The 19504-nt window shown below is 40.6% G+C and overlaps 1 protein-coding gene across 1 annotated transcript in view; it reads right to left on the bottom strand.

Annotated features, from left to right (window-relative positions):
• Nucleotides 1-19504, bottom strand: part of CERS3 (ceramide synthase 3) — a 34228-nt gene extending 14724 nt beyond the window's left edge. Inside the window, exons 1-9 of the mRNA XM_082768659.1 lie at nucleotides 19317-19504; nucleotides 17330-17447; nucleotides 15098-15216; nucleotides 11237-11294; nucleotides 10288-10338; nucleotides 8928-9020; nucleotides 8534-8662; nucleotides 6769-6875; nucleotides 5205-5361 (exon numbers count right to left, since the gene is read on the bottom strand). Of these exons, the coding sequence (XP_082624785.1) occupies nucleotides 5205-5361; nucleotides 6769-6875; nucleotides 8534-8662; nucleotides 8928-9020; nucleotides 10288-10338; nucleotides 11237-11294; nucleotides 15098-15216; nucleotides 17330-17447; nucleotides 19317-19498 (1014 nt within the window). The 5' untranslated portion in view covers nucleotides 19499-19504. The remainder of the gene's footprint in view (nucleotides 1-5204; nucleotides 5362-6768; nucleotides 6876-8533; nucleotides 8663-8927; nucleotides 9021-10287; nucleotides 10339-11236; nucleotides 11295-15097; nucleotides 15217-17329; nucleotides 17448-19316) is intronic.

The raw sequence follows: 19504 nt of genomic DNA on the forward strand, positions 1-19504 counted from the left end.
TTTACATCTTAATTTGCCATAATAATGTGGCTATAAGCTGCTGTCATTCGCTCCCTTTTTCTGACCTTGGAAATAAAATGTTTAATCTCCATGGGATTTTCCTGGCGAGATATTTTAAATCAGTGCACGTGTACATACCTCTCTATATGTTTTTTCAATTTTCCTAAAATATTCTCATATGTGCAGACATGATGACTAGACATGTTTCAGTGGTGCTTGAAACCTGATACAAGCGGGTAATTTAACCATGTAATTGTTCAATATTACAGAAACACACCGAGTTCCCTAGCAACAAAAGGCCTTGGACATCAAGATGGCAGCCAGCGGCTCACATTGCAATTGCCTGACCTAACTTGAAAAGAAATTGCACTGAAAAATGTCCTTCGTCCTCTCGCTGCAGAACTGACCTAAGATAAATGCCCACAGGTCTGACCTTGAAGGGCTTCTCGTACATGGATGTGCTTCAATCGTAAACAGGGTCATAAAATGTCCTATGGAAAAGGACATTTGGGTTCATGGTCAGTTGTTTGGATTTTTATTTTTTTAATAAACGTTTTCCAGCATAACAACAATCTTTGACTTGAAAAAAATTATATTCCTGTTCCAAATTTAACCCCATAGAAAATAAACAGCTTCTTAATGTCAAGTGGCCGAGCATAGCCTCGCTTCCCCCCTTGTTAGGATGCTCATGGAGGACTGAGCTGGGGGAAAGGCAGCACAAGGCCCACACGTGTCGAGACCAGCACTCTGTGCCATCAGCTCAGGTGCCAGAGACTCCCAGAACTGAGAAAATTGGACACACGAGCACAGAGCAAGATCGTCTACGTCCCTCTTTCCTTTTTCCTCATTTTAATTCGTCTCTGGCTGCAGTACTTGGGAGGAGGGAGATGGCAGGGTTTCTAATCCAAGCTCTTTTTGGCTGAAGCAAGCCAGCCGAGCAATTATCCCAGAGAGACAGGATAATTAGTGCAGAGGGGAGGCGAGAGCTGAGATGAAGAGCTTCTGTCCACCCAGTGGCAGACAAAAGCCACCCACCCTTCCATGAGAGGGAAGGGTAAAGCATCGAAGAAAGCTACCACCTGGTAAGGCTGCTGGGCTCCTGATGTCATTTTTGCTTTAATTCCTGCCTTTAACACAGCCTCCTGTCGCAGCCTGATGGTGAGGATACTGAAGCTACACCCCCAGCTCTAGCAAGCTGCAGCACAGCTCTGTGCAAGCCTCTGAATAAACAGCAACGGGGATTTGGGTATGTGACCACCTGGAGATTCGGGCCCTCACCACACCCCGTGGTTCATGTCTGACCCAAGCCGGTTCCTTAGCCTGGGCTTTGACAAGGGACACCACCGCCTTCCACTCAGAATAAATACATTAAAGGCTCCTGGGTGCCAGGCTGTGAGATGGCGTGAGCCAGAAGGATGTGATCAGAGGAGACACCTGCCCTTCGAAGGATGACAGAGGATCTTACCTGCTGCACTATCACCGTTTCCACCGGTGACCCTGCCAACACCGGGTGGCTCAAGGCACAGAAGGTGCTGAGAAAAAGTCTTCACACCTTTGATATGCTCCAAGCTTCCTTCAGGCTTGTATATTTACACCACATCAATCCCTATCCCCAGTTACATCATTCATTTTTCCACCTAAAGTGGCTAACTTGCTTCAAGAAAAACATCAGAAATTGCCCGTTTTCTGAATGAAAACTTAGAAGTCTTGGGCGGCGAAACAAAACCCTCCTCATGCAAGTGCAACGGTTTACTGGCATTTCACTAGAATAGCAACAGCAATTTGTGAGGAGCACGTCTGTAACAAACCTGGTGGTAGAGAAGTGCTGCCTTGCAAACACCATTCTTCCCAGAGTTGCCTTTGCAGTTCTGGAGGCACTGGCTGCTTTCACAGCCAAGTTTGCCACCGCTATGGAAAACAGGCTGCACATGCAAGCCAGCTGAAGTCATGCAGACTGAAAAGGGCTAGGCCTGCTGCTGCTGCCACTGTAAAAATGTTATTTGGAAACCATCTTCTCCGAGAGCTGTATAAGGAATCAAAAATCCCTGGTAGAGATGCCGGCTTGGTGCTTTTACATTTTTTAGAAGTGACTAACACAAAAAAAAAGCTCTTATCTCAAAATAAAGCATTTCTGCCCCTACAAAGGCATATAAGCAGGCAGGGCAGGCTGGCCTTATATAGCTGGCCTAGCAACCTCCTCCTAACCGTTGTATCTAAAGACCTTTTTTCCAGTGGACTCTCAAAAAAAAACACAACACCCAACCAGCGTGGATGGAAAGCTATGCCAAAGCCCTGCTCCTCTTCAGCTGCCAAGCAGAGAGCTCTCTCTTGATCTCATCGGGGTTGTGTGAGGGCCACCTTCATTTCAAGCTCTGCATACAGCAAGCACACGTGGCTGCTGAACACGGAACACACACTTCTACCTTTCACTTACGTTAGCAGTCCACTTACCTCTACATTTGACTTCTCAAGAGTGGTAAGAAAACTTTACAAACATCTACAGTTTTGTGATTCACATGGAATTTGTTTTCTGCCTCTTCCTGAACTGTTTCAGCCATGCTCATTTCATTAGCAGATTTTGCAATAGGCTTGTACGCACTTGTTGTGCAGTTGCTAAATTCCAGGTCATACCTCTCACGTAAAGCACAAATATCTCTGTACTACAGTCAAACAACTTCATTCCTCATAGCTAAAGTACCTTATTTTTCTTTCTTTTTTTTTTTTATTATTTTTTATTGTTATTACCTTCCCCTATTAGATGTCAATTTCTCAACAAAAATTTGCCTTTAGTGACATTTTATAAGATTGGATGTTAAAGATGGATAGGAGATGTTAGTCAATCTGGCTAATTTTGATGAAACATCCTGACAGATATTTTGACAATGTGCTAAAATTATGTCAAAAATTCTGTCAAATTACAGTGAAATATGTAGGACAAACTCCAGCTCAGTGCAGGGGCAAGGCCACAATCAAAAAAGAAAACAAGAAGTAAAACGCTAACACTCAGTAAGCCTGGCCAGAAAGACTGTAATTAATCAGAGGTAAGCTACATGGAAGAAACACAAGTCTTTCAGTCTCTAAAGAAACATAAAAACATGTTTTAAAAGCAGCACAAAGCAAGCCATTTCTTCTACAGATTTTTCCTTTATGTTCAACTGTTTACTCTCTAACAAGGGTTGAATTTGTAACCAGTTTTCTTATAGGGAAGACATTGGGTTTCCCTATGATATCGAGCTATTTGCATAAGACTTGTAGGAACCCAGGAATGCCATCCAATGAGGCTGAGATTGGCACTGGGATCAGATAAACATAGCTTGATTGCACAAGCTTCCTTGAGAAGCCAGGTTTAAATAAAGCAGAAAACAAAAACAAAAAATATCAACAAAATCATCCTCCCAAGTACCTCATCAAGAAACCTTTTATTCAGACCCTTGTCAAAAGTCATCAGGAAAATTCAGTGGGATGGAAGGAAGGAATAATGAAGCACAAACACTCCCAGCAACCATCATTTTAGGAATTAAAAATACCACTTTACACACTGTTAATGCAAATCCCAACCACTAGAAACAATCATTACGGATTACAATGCCAAGCTACACTGAGTCAATCATGGCATTTCATTTCTTAGTTGAGCCTCTCCATCAAAGCAAGACTGGGCCTAAAGTACCACAACCTACAAGTTTGCAGTTCACAGTTATGGCATGTAAATGAACTTTTTCTTTAGCTTTCTTGTTGATTTAAAGGCTTTTTCTTTTTCTACTAAAAAAGCTGTTTAAAAAGACAAGCTTTGCTGATAGGGTCTCATCATACTGGTTGAAATTAATAAACAAATGAAGAGTAGAAAAATACTTGGAATACAGAACAAGCTTGGACTGAGAATGAAGATATTTGACCCGTCTCTTTCTCATTTGCATGGTGATAGCCAGAATAATCAGCTGGTTTCATCCAGTACTATTATAATCTGAAGCACTCTTTCCATCAACTTCAAAGAGGCTCGGGTCAGGATGTTATTGCAGTGATAGGGGCCATGCCTGGGCAACAAACTTGGGTGTAATTGTATTTGCACTGCGCTCATTGCTAATTATTTCCAGAAAGTAAATTATAGAATGGTTTCTGTTAGCAGTCGAACGATGGTTAATATGGGTAGAAAGGAACATTTCTATTTCCTTAAGATGCTTCACAGCATTAACTGCTTCAGATAAAAGGACAGTATCACAAGATTTTTGTCTCTTGATCCTCACAAGGAATACCATTTTTCAATAGCACTAGTTTCACCTTAATTAGCAAAGTATCCCTGTCAATGGTTGTGTCAAATATTGAGACATTCTCCCAAGTTCTTTTCTAAATGCTGCTGGCATACTTTGCTAGAAAAGACCTTGTGAAAGATTTACTTCAGACAATCAATCAAGACTTAGATTGCAGCAAACATTTTACAGCTTTTTCCCCACATCAATTTCATCTACAAGCTAAAAGTAGATTATGACAGCCCCAAACTTGCACTGTTACTCTACTGAACATGTGAATATGTTGAGACATCCTCAGCAAAGCTAGTCTTTTTAAACAGCCTCTTTGAAAATAAAAGAAAAAGCCTTTGAGCTGTTTCTTCAGCTTTCTTGCTGATCTATTTATATGTCACAGTTGAATGTGACTATTTCATTATGTCATAGTATAATACTGAATCAGCTTCGAATGGTTTTCTTACTCCAAAAACAGAATGTTCAAGTATAGCCAACCTCAGATTTAGAGGAACCTGAAGAACAAGATTTCTTTTCTAGTTTTTAAAAGATCTCAACACTCATCTCTCCCCATTATGATTATTTTTTTTTTTAATGTTTTTACAAATTCCAGGGAGAAAAAGATTACTTTCACCTTGAACACAGGAATTTCAAGAGTTCAATGCCATCTTTGGGCTCCAGTTTTTGGAACAGTTCACTTCTCATTTATTATCAGAGCAAAACATCAAATACAGGGGAAAAAAAAAAAAAAAAGGCTGTACCTGAAGTTTTGATATTCTGATCTATGACCTTAAACATGAACGAGGGGTAGAAAGCACATTGGAACATGTTTATACTTAGTAGGTGCCTATAAAAAATGCTGACATGAAAGTTCATGAAAACAATGAGAGAATCCAAGTAACCTCTACTGGAAGTGTTAGTATATGGCTGGTATTTCACACACCTCTCAACAGAAACAGAACTGCTTACCTTTAAGAAAATGAACCTTCTCAAAATCTTGAAGATTAAGTAACCCCAATATAAATGCAAGCCTTGAAGGATCAATAGCTGCCCGTTGAATAAGAAATATGCTATGACAGGAGTAGTGGAGTAGTATGTAGGTTGATACAACGTGGCACGCAGAATCCTAAAAAAAAATAAAATAATAAAATAAAGGTCACTGTTATGGTGCACGATTCCTTCTCCATCCAATTTATAATGATTTCTTATTTCACATTCCAAACTGATTAACTATTTCCACAACATTTTAAAAAGCTCTGCAAAAATGACAGATTAATTAACAAGCTGTGGCTTAACTATATTATCTCTACTGAAGTACAGACTTCAGAAGATAAGAAATTTGAGTCTTGCATGAAAGTATGCTAAAAAAGGATAGATTTTTTTTTTTTTTTTATCTTGAGCTCTGTGTGGTCTAGATAATATGCAACACAGAGCTTGTCTGTGCCATTTTTTCATGCAAATTCTCTCTAATCTGAAATCCACATTCAGAGAAAATCCTGCAAGCTTTGCAACAGGGCTCTTTGTTAATTAACATGTGTTTTGTCCATCTTGAGACTTCACTTCTTCCATATTATTTTGGACTTTTTGAGTCCTTTTAATCTCATCACGTTTTGCTTCCAAGCTCAAGAACAAGAAACTCAGTGAAGCAAAATGATTGGAGATCGTTTGTGCAGTTAATCAAAAAATAACAAGAAAGTAAAAGACATCAGCATTTCTGAAAAAGAATACTACAGGAAATTAAAACCTTGTGCTGATCAATGTTCAGAACTATTAATTTAACCAGCTTGGGTCTCTAAGGGTTTGTCCACATGCAGGGAGGGGCATGAAAGCAAACTAGAACAAATCAATGAAACCGTGAATGTGAAACACATTAAACGCTTTTTAAAAGCTAAACATGTTAAGCATTAAGCACACTAAGCACCCGTGTGGATACTCCAAAGCAGATTAAATCATAGTAAATGCTCACATGAATTTGCAGTGCAAAGTTATGATTTATGTGCATTGACTTCATAAATTAATTGGTTTACCCTAATTTTTCTGACTGTCCCCCATGTAGATAAGTGAGGCGAGGTGCTACCTGAGAGTTACATACCAAAAAGTATGCACTCCAAAAAAATAAATAAATAACTGCAATCATATAGGACAGACTGTACTCTGCTTTACAGCAGGAGGGATGTAATGAAAGGGACTATGACTTCTTGTAATTAAGTAGCTCAACCCACTCAAAAACACAGGAGCTCATAATATTTAACTACAATTTATGAAAACAAGTTAAATAATAAGTGAAAGTTTTTATTTATGTTAATACATTTTCAGGAGGTTCATTTTAAAACTATTTTTACTTAAATTTTTAAAGAAAATTACAGGTTTCTATCAACTCTTCCAGCTGGCCACTAAAGTCAACAATAACAAAAGCCCAGCTTCTGCTCTTTAAGATACAATCCATTTCTTTTCTTTTCCCATCACAACCAATACTAACCTTTCAATGGAAATGGGAATGAAATAAAAGGCTGTGACATTAAATATCGCTTACCAGCAGGGAAACAGGATGATCCTCGTGATGAAGAATGCGATAGAAAAGATGATAAACAGCACATTGCAGGTTTTCTCCCAGCGAGCGTAATTAAACATTTTGGCTGCCTACATAGAATAAAATTCAAACATATTACAAATATTCTCTGAAATAAATTCCTTTCTGCATTTTCATAAACAAGAACTCATCTTCCACCTAAGCAGGTTTCCTCCCTGCCTGACATACAGAGCAATCATTTTACTGATACCTAATAAAGCAGCATCAAAACAGATTCCTTGTTTATATTTCTCCTTTTATCTCAAAGGCAAGAACTCTGTATCAGGGGCCTAAGGAACAGCTCTCCGATATGAAAGTAGAAGTGTCATGAAAACACAAAGTGCTCTTGAAAACAGAAGTTCATCTCTCGTTGTACCAGATTCAAAGCAGGCTGAATCAAAGAGAAGCCGCTGGCCCTATCTCCACACTCCAGAGGAGCAGTAGCCCGTTATACACAGGCATTCTGGTGCACGCATGTTACCCTTCTCTGTGCCTAATTTGGAACTTTTTTTCCTCTTTGAGGGCGGGAGGTCCTAGCTTTAGTCTCTATCCCACTAGTAAAGATCATTATTACTGCTCCTCCCGTAGCAGAAGAGTACAGCTCCCCATGCTTCATTTAGGAATCACCCTGGTGAACAAAACATCTGTTCTCAAGTGTGAACAAAGCTCCAGGTGCCAAACCTAGGTCTAACAAGCATTTTGATCAACTTCTTTTTGAGTGACAGGGCTGAATTAATTTATGCCAGTATCCAACTTCAGTTTGCATCTAAGTGCTGTTGTACCAGCTGTTGGTTCAACTGTTTGTAAAGGCCACACAGTGAGTTGGACCACAAAACAGTTCAGGATTAAAAGTAATCCAGCGAAAGAAACTGCCTTTAATCTGGACCAACCCCAACTGCATGACCCCACTATTAGTTGTTCCATCAGAACTGAAAGCATATTTGGAGAAGAAATGTCCAATGAGAGGCAACAGCCTGCAAGATCTGCTTGCGTGGGTACTGCCAGCAAAATAGGTGATGAAACTACACTCTGAATCCTGGGGCTATAAAACCAGAATGATGCCACTGAATGAACCACAGAGCGCATTCATCTTTTGAGAAACCCAGCAGCAGGTCTCTGTCACCACAGAGCTGTGTGCAGAGAAAAACACTTCCTAATCCTAGGGCATTTCTGAACACTGATATTTCATCCAGAGATGGAGAAAAAGGGAGATGTTTTTCTCCTGCCAGTACCTGTGATATCTTGTTCAGAGACAGTTTGAGTATCTCCAGCCAGAACTGTATGATGTAGACGTGCCCCTTGGGTCAACACAGGGGTGTGAATGCTGACAAAATTAAGACAGTTTAGAGAAGTAGCCAAGCTTTTAGTTGCTAAATTTGCTTGAGAATTGGTATCATGACAAGCTGTTCGCAGGCTAGCCAACTTGGTCTAATTTTAACAGTGAAACAAGAATAATCCAGGGAGGCAGCTGTATTTCCAGTCCCTGTACAGTACTGCTGAACTTCTCTTTTACTCTTTTCTCATAATGGATTCTGTAACATTCTGTAAATTATCTGGAAGCTCTCTTTTAGCTTACAATTTATGACTGTGTGAAGCTGCCTCTCTGTGAGGATAGGGAGGGAACATATGAATCTGATGGCAAAGAGATTAAAACATCATTGAACACGAGCTGGACAATAAAAAATAATAATTATTAATGTATATATTTTAAAAAAGTAGTCGGGGTTACCTCGAGCCAGAAATCTGCAGTATCATGCACAAATATCACCAAAGTTCCAAGACGCACATAATTGCCACACCACGAGCCACTCATTAGCCCAATGGCTGCCAAGTGATGAACGACATGAGCCATAAAATCCTGTGAGGAAGAGAAGAAAAAAGATAGAGCCAAGCAAGCACAGAGCCCTTGAGGGTCTCCTTGCAGGTGAAGTGACAGGCAATGCTTGTCACAGAGAGGTGCCCTTGGCAGCCAGGAGAACGTGGATGGCTGCATGTGTGCCAGGTGTAGCCTGATGCTGCCCTCATGTGGCTGCACCAAATCCCGTAGCAGGACAGTTGTATAAGCCTTTATTTTTTTCGTGTAGAAACAGAGGTTCTAGCTACAAACCAGCCTGACCACTTGCCTTCCTTTTGTTATCGATCCCCAGTGTAAATAGGAGAGACCAGTAAAAACTGATCTCAGCCATGTAGTACCAGTATTGGGATGGCAGCAAAGTCTGTAAATGAAGAAAAAAAAAAACAGTTAACTTGGAGAATACCAAACGTTGAATGCCAAGTGAAATTACTTCTTTTTTCCTTTCCTCACTTCTTTTGCTTCTCTGATGCGTCTTGCTTAAAAAAATTAAACTAAACTAAATCCATGTTCTGGGCTTCATTAAGAAGGATGTTCTGGGAGCCAAATATTTTAACCTTTACTCAGACCGAACTCTGTTTCTGCTGTTCTTCCCCCACCCCCAAATTTTAGCATGCTTTTTTTCTATGTTTTTGTCAGAGAACTACACACACAGTGCTTCTGCATTTAATTACAAACAACTGCAAATAAACGAAGCTTTCCTTTTTGGCGAACATTGTAGATACTCATACATCTCATGACCAAAAAGTCATCTGCTTACATTAAAATCCTATGCTTCTGCTTAGGGCACAAGAGGGCTAGGATGCTGAGTTTACATCAGCTTGGCTGCTCATTTGCTTAAATACTTTTCCCAGGTGGCAGGGAATAAGCTTGGTTATCAGGTCCCATGAGTAAGAGGAGCTTGGCAAACCCAGCTGGGAGGCAGGATTCTTTTTATTTTTGACCCTTGAGTAGAAGGTGAATAAGGAGAAGGATGATGGGCCACAGATTTACAGAAATATGAAGGAGGGGGTAGCACACAAGAACCTCTGACAGGTGGGCAAGAAGAAAGTTTGCTTGGAGCCATCTGTTAGGGGATTGTTAGTATGATATTTGAGTAAGAAACCAGACCCTTGGAGGTTAAAAAAAACTGCACACACACAAAAAAAAATCAGTCCTGAGCAGAGATTCCCAGAGCAGGGAATTGCATTCTGCCAAGTCAAACCACTGCAGTGCTCCCTCCCTCTGCCTGTGCTACTGAGCAACAGGGTGCAGGGAGCACGCGGCACTTGAGCTGCTCGGCACAGCCATATAACGCTGTTCTGCAGTGCCTCAAAGCAACACCAGGACTGGTGCAAGCCTCAGGGTTCTTCACTGAAGCCTCTAACACAAAAGGAGTACTGTGGGCGGCTGGTAAGCTGGTGGGAATGGCAGTGGTCTGGCTGGAGGGCCGTGTTGCAGCACAGGCAGATGGCTGCGAAGTCCTGCAACAGTCAGCAGGAGGTACCAAGGAAAGGCAGAAGAGGAGTCTGGTGCCACACCTCTCCGGGTGGTGCCCGCTGGGAGGGAGAAGCATGTCTGCGGATTACCCCTTCCAATGGGGAAATACCTGGAATGCCCTCAGGCCAACGGACCGACGCCAAAAAGCTCACCTGAAACGGGTAGCCAACCCACGTCTGCCATATGTCGTAAAACCAAGGTTTCTGGGAAAGACAGATGATTCAGATGGATCATCAGAACCACAATAAGTCATGTTAACTCCAAAATCCTTAATACTTAAACATTCTCTGTGTGGAACGAGCTGAGAAACTATGATCTGGATAACTGCTCTCCACCAATTTCTGAAGAGATCTTACATCTCAGATTTATTGTATTAGTCTCAGCATTTTGGCTTCTCTTCAGGACACCTGAAGCATTCCAGTTCATCATTTCATCATCCAAAGCAGTGGGCGTGTGTTTTATTACTGCAATTACTCAAGATATGTTGCCACAATGATTAGATTTTGCTGTGTTTACCAGCCACACACACTGGTTTGTGATGATAAACAGCGTTTGGGGAGAAGAGCCAAATGACTGTAGACACACTGAAAATGGTTCAGTTGCTCAGGAGAAGCATTAATGACACCCCAGGCAGTGCTCACATAGTTACAAGCAGCACTCTCTCTCTTGCTGCTGAGTCAGAAGTTGGGAGTAACACCTCAATAAATAGCCATGAAACACACTGCTGTTGTGACCCCAAAAAGCACTGCCAGAAAACTTTTACTGCTTCCTTTGAGAAAAACGTGGCCATGCGATGCATTTGTAGGTGTTAACAAGGCACGTTGTAAAACCATCTATGGGACTTAAAACCTTTCTTTAAAAGGCTGATAACTCATACATTTTTATTTTCTTTTAATTACAGGAGTTTGAGAAGAAAATTTAGAAATCCACGCAAAACTTCAGTGTATATTGCAGCCTACCACACAGATTACATACATCACAGATCTGAACCCAAGCAGCCACTGAAATCAGAGTGTATGGGCTTTGATGGGCTTCGTGAAGATCTATAAATCAGTCCTTGTTCTGTTAAAAATATAACAAAACTTAATGAAATTAACTTACATCATATAGAAATATAAATCCAGCAATGGAAGATGTAAGATAGAATGAAAATCGCCAGCTGCAAGATTAAAAGGAAAAAATAACATTATTTTCCCATTGATATTATCCTGAGTCAGACCTACAGCAAGTCATCATGCATCACAGACAATTTCCACATAAATGTGCCCTCACATTCCATATTAAGGGTTGCCATGTGTGGGCTATATCTAAATGACTGTTACTCAAATACTTATACTTACCTAATTGCTAAAAAAAAATAAATGATTTTACATTATCACAATACAGATGTCTTGCTTGTGATTATTGGAGAAGTTCTCCAGCCAGGCTCAAGCTGATCAAGCTAATAGTTACAGAAAATTGTAATAAATTCCCTAAGAATTAAATATTTGATGACAGCAACCTTCCCCACTGTATCAATTCCTCTAGTTTAGTCCAACATGAATATTCAATCTCACAGCTCACTATCAGCATAAAACCTTTCAGCCACATAGTATATACTTTCTAGTCAGATTAAACATTGTGAATGTTGTCACCAACAGGGACTTGTTTCAATTACTGAGCTAATTTCTTTTGATTTTTTTGTTTTGTTTTGTGTTTTTTTAAACACCAGTTGTTGAAAACTGGGGAGCTCCACGACGCTTTAACAGATACCATGTAAGCTTTTATCTTACTGCTCAGGCCTGGATTACCCATAAACCTCAATCTTTGACTAGGTTTGGCAGCATTTAACTAAGCCTGATCTAAGCTTTTTGTGGTTTAAATGCATATCCATCAAGGCAGATAAAACTCACAGATTTTCATCACTGATCTGGTAAGTCAGCAAAGGGAAAAAAAAAAATCCTGTGTATCTTAGGGAACCGAAACTATGTTGTTGCTTATGTATGGGAGAGCAGGATGCTGTGATTTGGAGCCAGCAATCAGCCTTGTGATGACTCTGGAACCTGCGTGGGAGGTATTGTCCCTGGGACTGGGTGTGGCTGGAGACTCAGCCAGAGCGTTCCCACTCCCACCTCTACAGGTGATGGAAAACTTCTTCCTCTGCCCTTTTCTCCTCTGCTGGAACAAGCCTGACCTTTCCCAGAGCAACTCTTCAAGATCAGTAGGAAAATGCTGCAGGACATCGCATGCTGAGAAAGGTCATCATCACAGAGAAAGGGAAATGCGGCCCCAGACTTGGTGAGAACATCTCATGGAACAAGAAGTGTCCCAGATGAGAACAGCAAACGGCCTCCCAGAAATGCGATTTGCTAAAAAGGAGAAAGAGCCTTGACAAGAACACTGCTTATGCTAGCACTAATTGAGAGATTTATAAAAATGATGGTTGTGGTCTTTGGCAAACAGTAATGAAGTGTCATTTGAGAGACAATGATGAGACTGGTAAGAGCAACCCCTTCTTTCTGAGCCCTGCATTACCTGGAGGCTGATATCCCAGGTGAAAGAATGAGATGTTCAAAGACTGAGCCAGCATTTTAAAAGAGAAAGAAATAATGAAAAAATGAGGACATGAGATGGTGGAGGCTAGACAAGACGATATGTCTCATGCCCACAGAAGAAATCAAGACAACAATTACAGAATTGCCACCAGATACACTGGTAATAAGCAATCGTTCTACATTTCTACTTTGAAGCATCTTTCCTAAGATGATGAAAAACCACCCACTGCACAGACAGAGAAATTCAAATGGCAGAAATCAGGACAGCAAATGGAAGCAGAGAGGGGAACTCACAAGTAATACCTTGCTCAGAGTTAACCAAGAGATCTAGGGAAAGCACCACTGTGGCACAGGATAGACTTCACACAGGGGCTGATTCTGCCATCAGCTCTCCTCGTATTTCAGGCAGAGGTGTAAGGAGTCCAGTGGACATAGCTGGACTGATTCTGTGTTCAGGGTAAAGTGCGTGCTTCAGTGACTTCCTGACTCAGACCCAAAGCACAGAGCACCTAACACGACTGCACCATTGGTCCCCAGCCCTACAAGTCTGTGGAACGAATGCACTTGGCAGTAAGCACTCAGTGCTTCAGATGAACTCATCGTATGTACAAGACTGCCAGAGCACTACCTCATTTTGCATTTAGCCAAGCTTCTTTATGAATTTGGTTAACAAAACCCAAAGTAAAATTCATCCAAATTCACCAAACTTTACACATGTGCCTTTTAAACTCTGGATTCTGGCCGCCAGGAACAGCACAGAACAACAACTGTATAAAAGGATCTTTCTGATTTAACTTTAGGAATCTTCTCTTGAAACTTTTCTCTAAAACTGAGTCTAACAAAAGAGAATTTAATAGGTGAAGTTAAAGGCTGGCGAGTCTTTTAAGGCAGGGAAGGTTTCATGCAAAGGACTTTCCAAACCCCAGTGTTGCTTAACAGGGAGCACTAATAGCTTAAGTATGGCTTAGAACTGGCTCATCAGATTTTCCTTGTGATTCAGAAAAATGATCCTGTAGATTGCAGGCTTTCAAAAATGTCATAACGCTCGTAACACTGACTACTAGCATGGAATAACTCTGTTCAATTTGTTGCCTTGAAAATTATATCCAATTAAATTCACTGACAAAGAGCAGAGCAAGGTTCACAAAATTGCACAAGAAAAACCTGTTTGCTTCATTCTCACTCAGGCTGCCAAGCAAGTTTTAATTTCAGTCTTTGGCTGTGTATAACTAGAGCCATGGATGCATGGCAGGCAGCTCTTGTATCGATAGCAGGAAATCTTAGTGTCACTTGCAAAACAAAGTTAACTGATCCACAAAACAACAGCAGGAAAAAAAAAAAAAAAAAAAAAAAAAAAAGAACATCAGTTTGCCAAGACAGTTTATTCAACTCAGTTAGGCTTCACAGCAACACACCTCTGTCTATCAACTGCATTTATGCCCAGAGGAGATCAAATTATTATCATATCGATTCACACAAAGTAATCTTGATAAACTACTCAACTTTGAGCTTTTAACCCTCGTTCTTTAAGCTAATCTACACTAAAAGAGGTCAAATAATATCATCATGTGAATTTTACCAAGGTAATCATGCTAGCCAAAAGCCCAAATAGTCAGGTCATTAGGAAAGAGTTTTACACTGGTACAGTTAGCTTCAGTAGCAAAAAGGGTTGAGCTATGTAAGCAAAGCCACGCTGCCTACTTGGGGATTTCCAATTTGTATGAGATTTTGGATAACACTGGAATAGTTAATTAGTAAAATGTTTATGTATGGGGAAGTTCTCACATGCTTGTGGAAAATCAGACTCTTGAATGCTTTTCCAGTTTTCAATCATATGCAGGAGGAGGTTTTGAAACTTTTTTACATATTCATTGTTATCACTCGGAATTACTCAATGGCCCACCCTCATTAGCAGATTTGAACTCATGTTCCACATGGTACCCCGTGCTCAAGCTGTAACACCTACCACTTAATTAGGATGCCAGGAATCCTGCTCTTGAACTCACTTCTGTACACACATTATATTATCCCAAGATGAAAATATAGATACATATTTAAACAGTGAATAAGCATTTTGGTTGCCTTATGATTACAGGCAGACAGACAAGTGTTTTCCTATTCTCTACATGTTTTCATCAAGTGTTACATAACAGGAGCCTATAAATAAATCCATTATTACGTACTGAAGAAACCTAAAATATTTTGGAGTGTTCCCCTCCCCCCAGAAATCCGTAAGCCTAATATTTTTGAGTCATAGGATTTGGAGAAATGCTACTAGACCCTTTCAATTTCTTTGCATACGCACAAACCAAAACCCTAGTCAGACAGACCCAGCTTTCTGGAAATAAGCCCCCAACCAAGAAGGCATCTGAGGATCTCAATCACTTTCCAAAACAAAAATCCGTAATAAAGAAAAGACTTTTCTTACAAAGCTTCCTGGAATTTCCGAAGCACAGTTGGGATCTCAAGGTTTCGCCTTCTCCTAAACCACTTTTCCACCAAATGGACGGTACAGTTGCACTTTTTGGCAAGGCCTTGAATCTCTGACTGCAAAAAATGGAAGAGTGTTAGCAACAAGATCTACACCAGTGTCATCTTTATTTATTTTGTACTTCACAGATCAGCTTCCCACAATTATAAGACCTTCATTTAAAAATATTACTTATATTAACTGTCCATGGTGTTTTAACTTTGAGACTTCCTGGTTTAATTTTTGAATGACATTCACAGAAATACTGGGGTTTCAAGACACTAACTTACGTTAATAAATCAGGCATGAAATGTATGAGTCTACAAATGGTGCTATTGCTACTCTAATGGCTTCTGATAACTTAAAAGATGCAGCTTTTTCTGCTAAACAAGAGGTTTGGCAGTGGGTAACTTTTTGGAGTGCCATGTATAGATGCACGTAGACCTTGCATCCAATATTTTACCTTGCATCATCATTAGACTGTATTTAAATGAGTATTTCTGGTGAGACAGCGTTAAGGCAAGCTGGGCTCTGTTCTCAAATTCAGCATTCTGCCACGCAGCAGGGCAAGTCACTTAATCTTACTGAGCAAAATCCAGACTGCCTCCTTTCAACACCTAAAAATAAATTAGTGCTAGAGCAGTCACCTAAGAATCCATCTAGCCTTTCAAGTGCAGCTGCCCGTTGTCTGTGCTTTATCTGTACTCCAAAGGTGAAGTGGCTCTGCTGTGCAGCCATGCCAGCGTGCACCAAGCACAAGGTACTACCTCCTACTCTAATGATTAGGGGCGATGAGCTGCCTCCTCCTTCACCCACGTGCCTCTTGCATTTCTGGGTGCTCGGTGCCCCACCTGCAGCTTGTCGGCTTCCTCCCTCTCCTCCATCCTAAGAGGCAGAACGTGTGGGCTGACCTCCCCTGGGGCAGCTGCAGGAGCAGAGGCAGTGTTCAACTCATCCCTGGGGAAGTTCTTTCCCTCCGAGGCTGGTATGCAAATAGTGGGTGGCAGCAGCACTGCCTCGGCCAAGGTAAGTCCTGTTCAGTTAGTCTTCTCTTGGAAGCAAGCTCTGGTATGTGAGCAAAGGCACCTCAGCTGCTGGGGAGGGCAGGACTGCCAACAGGCTCTGTGTTCAGCCCATCCTGCTGGCTGAAGAGCTCCCTACTTGCCACACGGGAATACTGACTTTGTTTAGACAGATGATGGAGCCTAGATGCCCTCAGTCACCAGCCAGGCCTCTGTGCACTCAGACATGCTGGTTCCTAGGCCAGACACATAGAAGAGGCAGTCTGAATCTTTCCTGTGTACCAAGAAGTAATAAATGTGAATTCTGTGCTTCCCTTCAGAGATTAATTGTCAAATTGCACTCATGCAGAAGGAAGTTATGAAACCGAGATCAGGGTACTTGGCCAGAGAGTAGAGCTCACATGTGAACATGAATACATGTACATCTACTCCTGACAACAGCAGGCCAAAACCACAATAAGAGAGCAGCAGAGTCAGGGATAGAATGCAAAATTCCACATATCAATAATCGTCAATGAGGCACATCTTTCTTTTAAAAAACAGCATAGGAAAACTGCAATTGTTTGGTATTTGTAGTTAAGTGAACTTCCTGAGATTGCATTCGCAGCAAGGACATTCGCAGCAAGGACAGATTCCTGCTCCCCATCAGCAATCAGGTTGCTTCATGTTTTGAAATACTAAGTGTTGGCTTTTATCTTCTTCTTGTTCAAATTTAAAAATCAACAGCAAGTTAATATAAAGATTGTTTTTCTTTCTTACATAAACCAAGATTAAGTATGCAGCAATATAACAGATCAAACAGGTTCCATACCAGTGTTCCAATATTACTGCTAGCAATAAATATGATAGCACTTTCCAACAACAGATGTCAGTTGATATTTTCTCCAGGCAGAATGAGTTAAAGATGGAGCACTGATCTTCATTGGAAATAATACTAACAGTCTAACCTAGAACAGCATGCCAGAAAATTAAACATCTTAAACGTATTTTCTGTTTTGGATGCTATATACCCTTGTCAGCAGAAAAGCAACATAAACCCAAATAAATTAAGTCATCTGTCAATCAGCTGGAACTCATCCCATGATGTCATTGCTAACGGCTTATTGAAACAGTAAAACTTGGGATTTTCCAAAAGCCAAAACTACTTTAAAAGAATGAGAATCCTTACTTGGGATGGGTGTTTTGAGCACTCCCGGAAATAACTCTCTAAAACAGGATTAGGCTGTGGCTTCACACGTCTTACATTCTTTATACCTAAGGCTTTTGCTAGAGGTATAGCAATATATCTGAAAAGACACAGAATGAAAAGATTAATAAATACAACGCAGTTACAAGACCTCAGCTATTCTCATACCAGGATATGAACAAAGTAAATCTGAAGCATTGTAATCTGCTATAGTATATGACTGCTCCATGAGAACAAATAATCTCCCTGTAACTAATCCCAAAAGAGAATCACAGCATATTAGCAATTAGGGGAAAAAATAAAATAAAATAAAATAAAATAAAAAAGTAGACAACTACTTGATTTTCTGGTCCTGAAATGCTCTGAAACTACAGAAAAAATCCTGATTTTTTGTCCTTGTCTTTTTCACAGACACATTTGAGTTAAGCAATAGTTAAGGGAACATGAAATGTGAACAGATGCTGGAAGATTGCTACTGGGATAATCTCTCCTGGTGACAGGTAGTCACATAGCACATTGTCACGCTGGGCTACCACGGCCCAGGAAACAGGATTCTGCATGTGGCCTCTAGCCAGTGGCACACAGCAACTCCCCCAGAAACTGAAGGCTTCTCCTTCTCTTCCATTTTCCACTACTAGGAGCTGCAAAGCCAACTGTTTTGCTCTTCTACTTGGGCAGGCTTTTCTGGAGAATACAACAACAACAACAAAAGCCCCTTCCTCTCTGCTGATATCAGCGACTGATTCCCTATTACTCATAGCAGCGGTCAGTTTTCTTCATTCATGGGCCGATTCACTGCACACCAGATGTATGGGCTAATTATTCACATGAGCAGCTTCCAACAGCAGTGCAGTGAGACAGCTGGGCAAGCATTTACTCAGGAGACACTGTGCATGGTTATAAACATATGAACCAAATTACTTTTGATCTCTGATATGAATGATCTTATCTGGTCCTGTCTTAAGTCTGTTCAACTTATGACATTCCAAATTTCCTCATTGTATCCTGAAATAATTACAAAAACTACTAATCACGTTTTTAGAGCAGAAAAAAAAATCAAATAAAACCAATAAAATTGAAACAAATAATTAAGTAAATGCATTGAAAATCTTAATATATTTGTAGCTTTCTTCTGTGGTGCCAGCCTTTGCCCATCTCATAAGACTCCAGTTGCAGAAGTAAGCCATTTAGGCTGAAAATTAGGAGAAATTTAGCTGGAAACTAGAAGTTTATTCTCAGAAAGAGTTGCCAGGCATTGGGATGGGTTGCCCAGGGAGGTGCTGGAGTCACCATCCCTTGAGGTGTTTAAGGAAAGGTTGGACGTGGTGCTTGAGGACATGGTTTAGTGGGTGATAGTGGTGGTAGGGGGGTGGCTGGACCAGATGATCTTGGAGGGTTTTTCCAACTTTAATGATTCCATGATCACTAAAGCAGAGTGAGAAAAAAAGCATCAGCATTACTAGCTCTACAGAAAATGTTCACATGAAACTTTGAGATCCCTCCAGTCTGCGTAGGTTTGCTACAACTGGACACCTTTGATTTATCAGCCTCACACTAATGTCCTGGGGAAGGATCTAACAAGAGAAGAGGTTTGGTTTGGAGGACAAATAACTCTACTCTTCCACCAAAGGAGAAAAAGCAAAAGGAATCCAAAATGTTTCTGAAAGAATTGTTTCTCTAATGGAAGGAGATAATGAGAATTATCCAAATGCTGCTCTAGAAATGAGAGAAATGTAGAGAAACGCTTTCCATCTAGATTGGACCACAATCACATGTTCCTGATAGTGAAAAATATTTCCCAGGATTTCACCTTCAATATTATCTGTAGTAGATATTTTTAGCAGACTCCCAACTAACCCTCTGTTATGAAATCTTTAGATCAACATTCTTACATTATCTTAATTTCCAATTTTATTTTTAGCATTAACAACAACTAACGAGAGTATTACATGGAATTTCTGTTTCTTACCTTTCACTGAGGAATCGGATAATCAGCAATACAAAAGCATATGGTATTGTGGCATACAGCTGATGTGGTTTTGGAAAGACAAGGCCTTCACGGTCTACGAAATGTGCCCATGTGACGTTGATAGGCATCCATATATTCTCCCACCAGAACCAGCTGTTGAGTGTCTTTAATATGTGCGCCATGCTAAG

Source organism: Aythya marila, assembly GCF_965140915.1.
Source record: "Aythya marila genome assembly, chromosome: 11".
NCBI classification, from domain to species: domain Eukaryota; kingdom Metazoa; phylum Chordata; class Aves; order Anseriformes; family Anatidae; genus Aythya; species Aythya marila.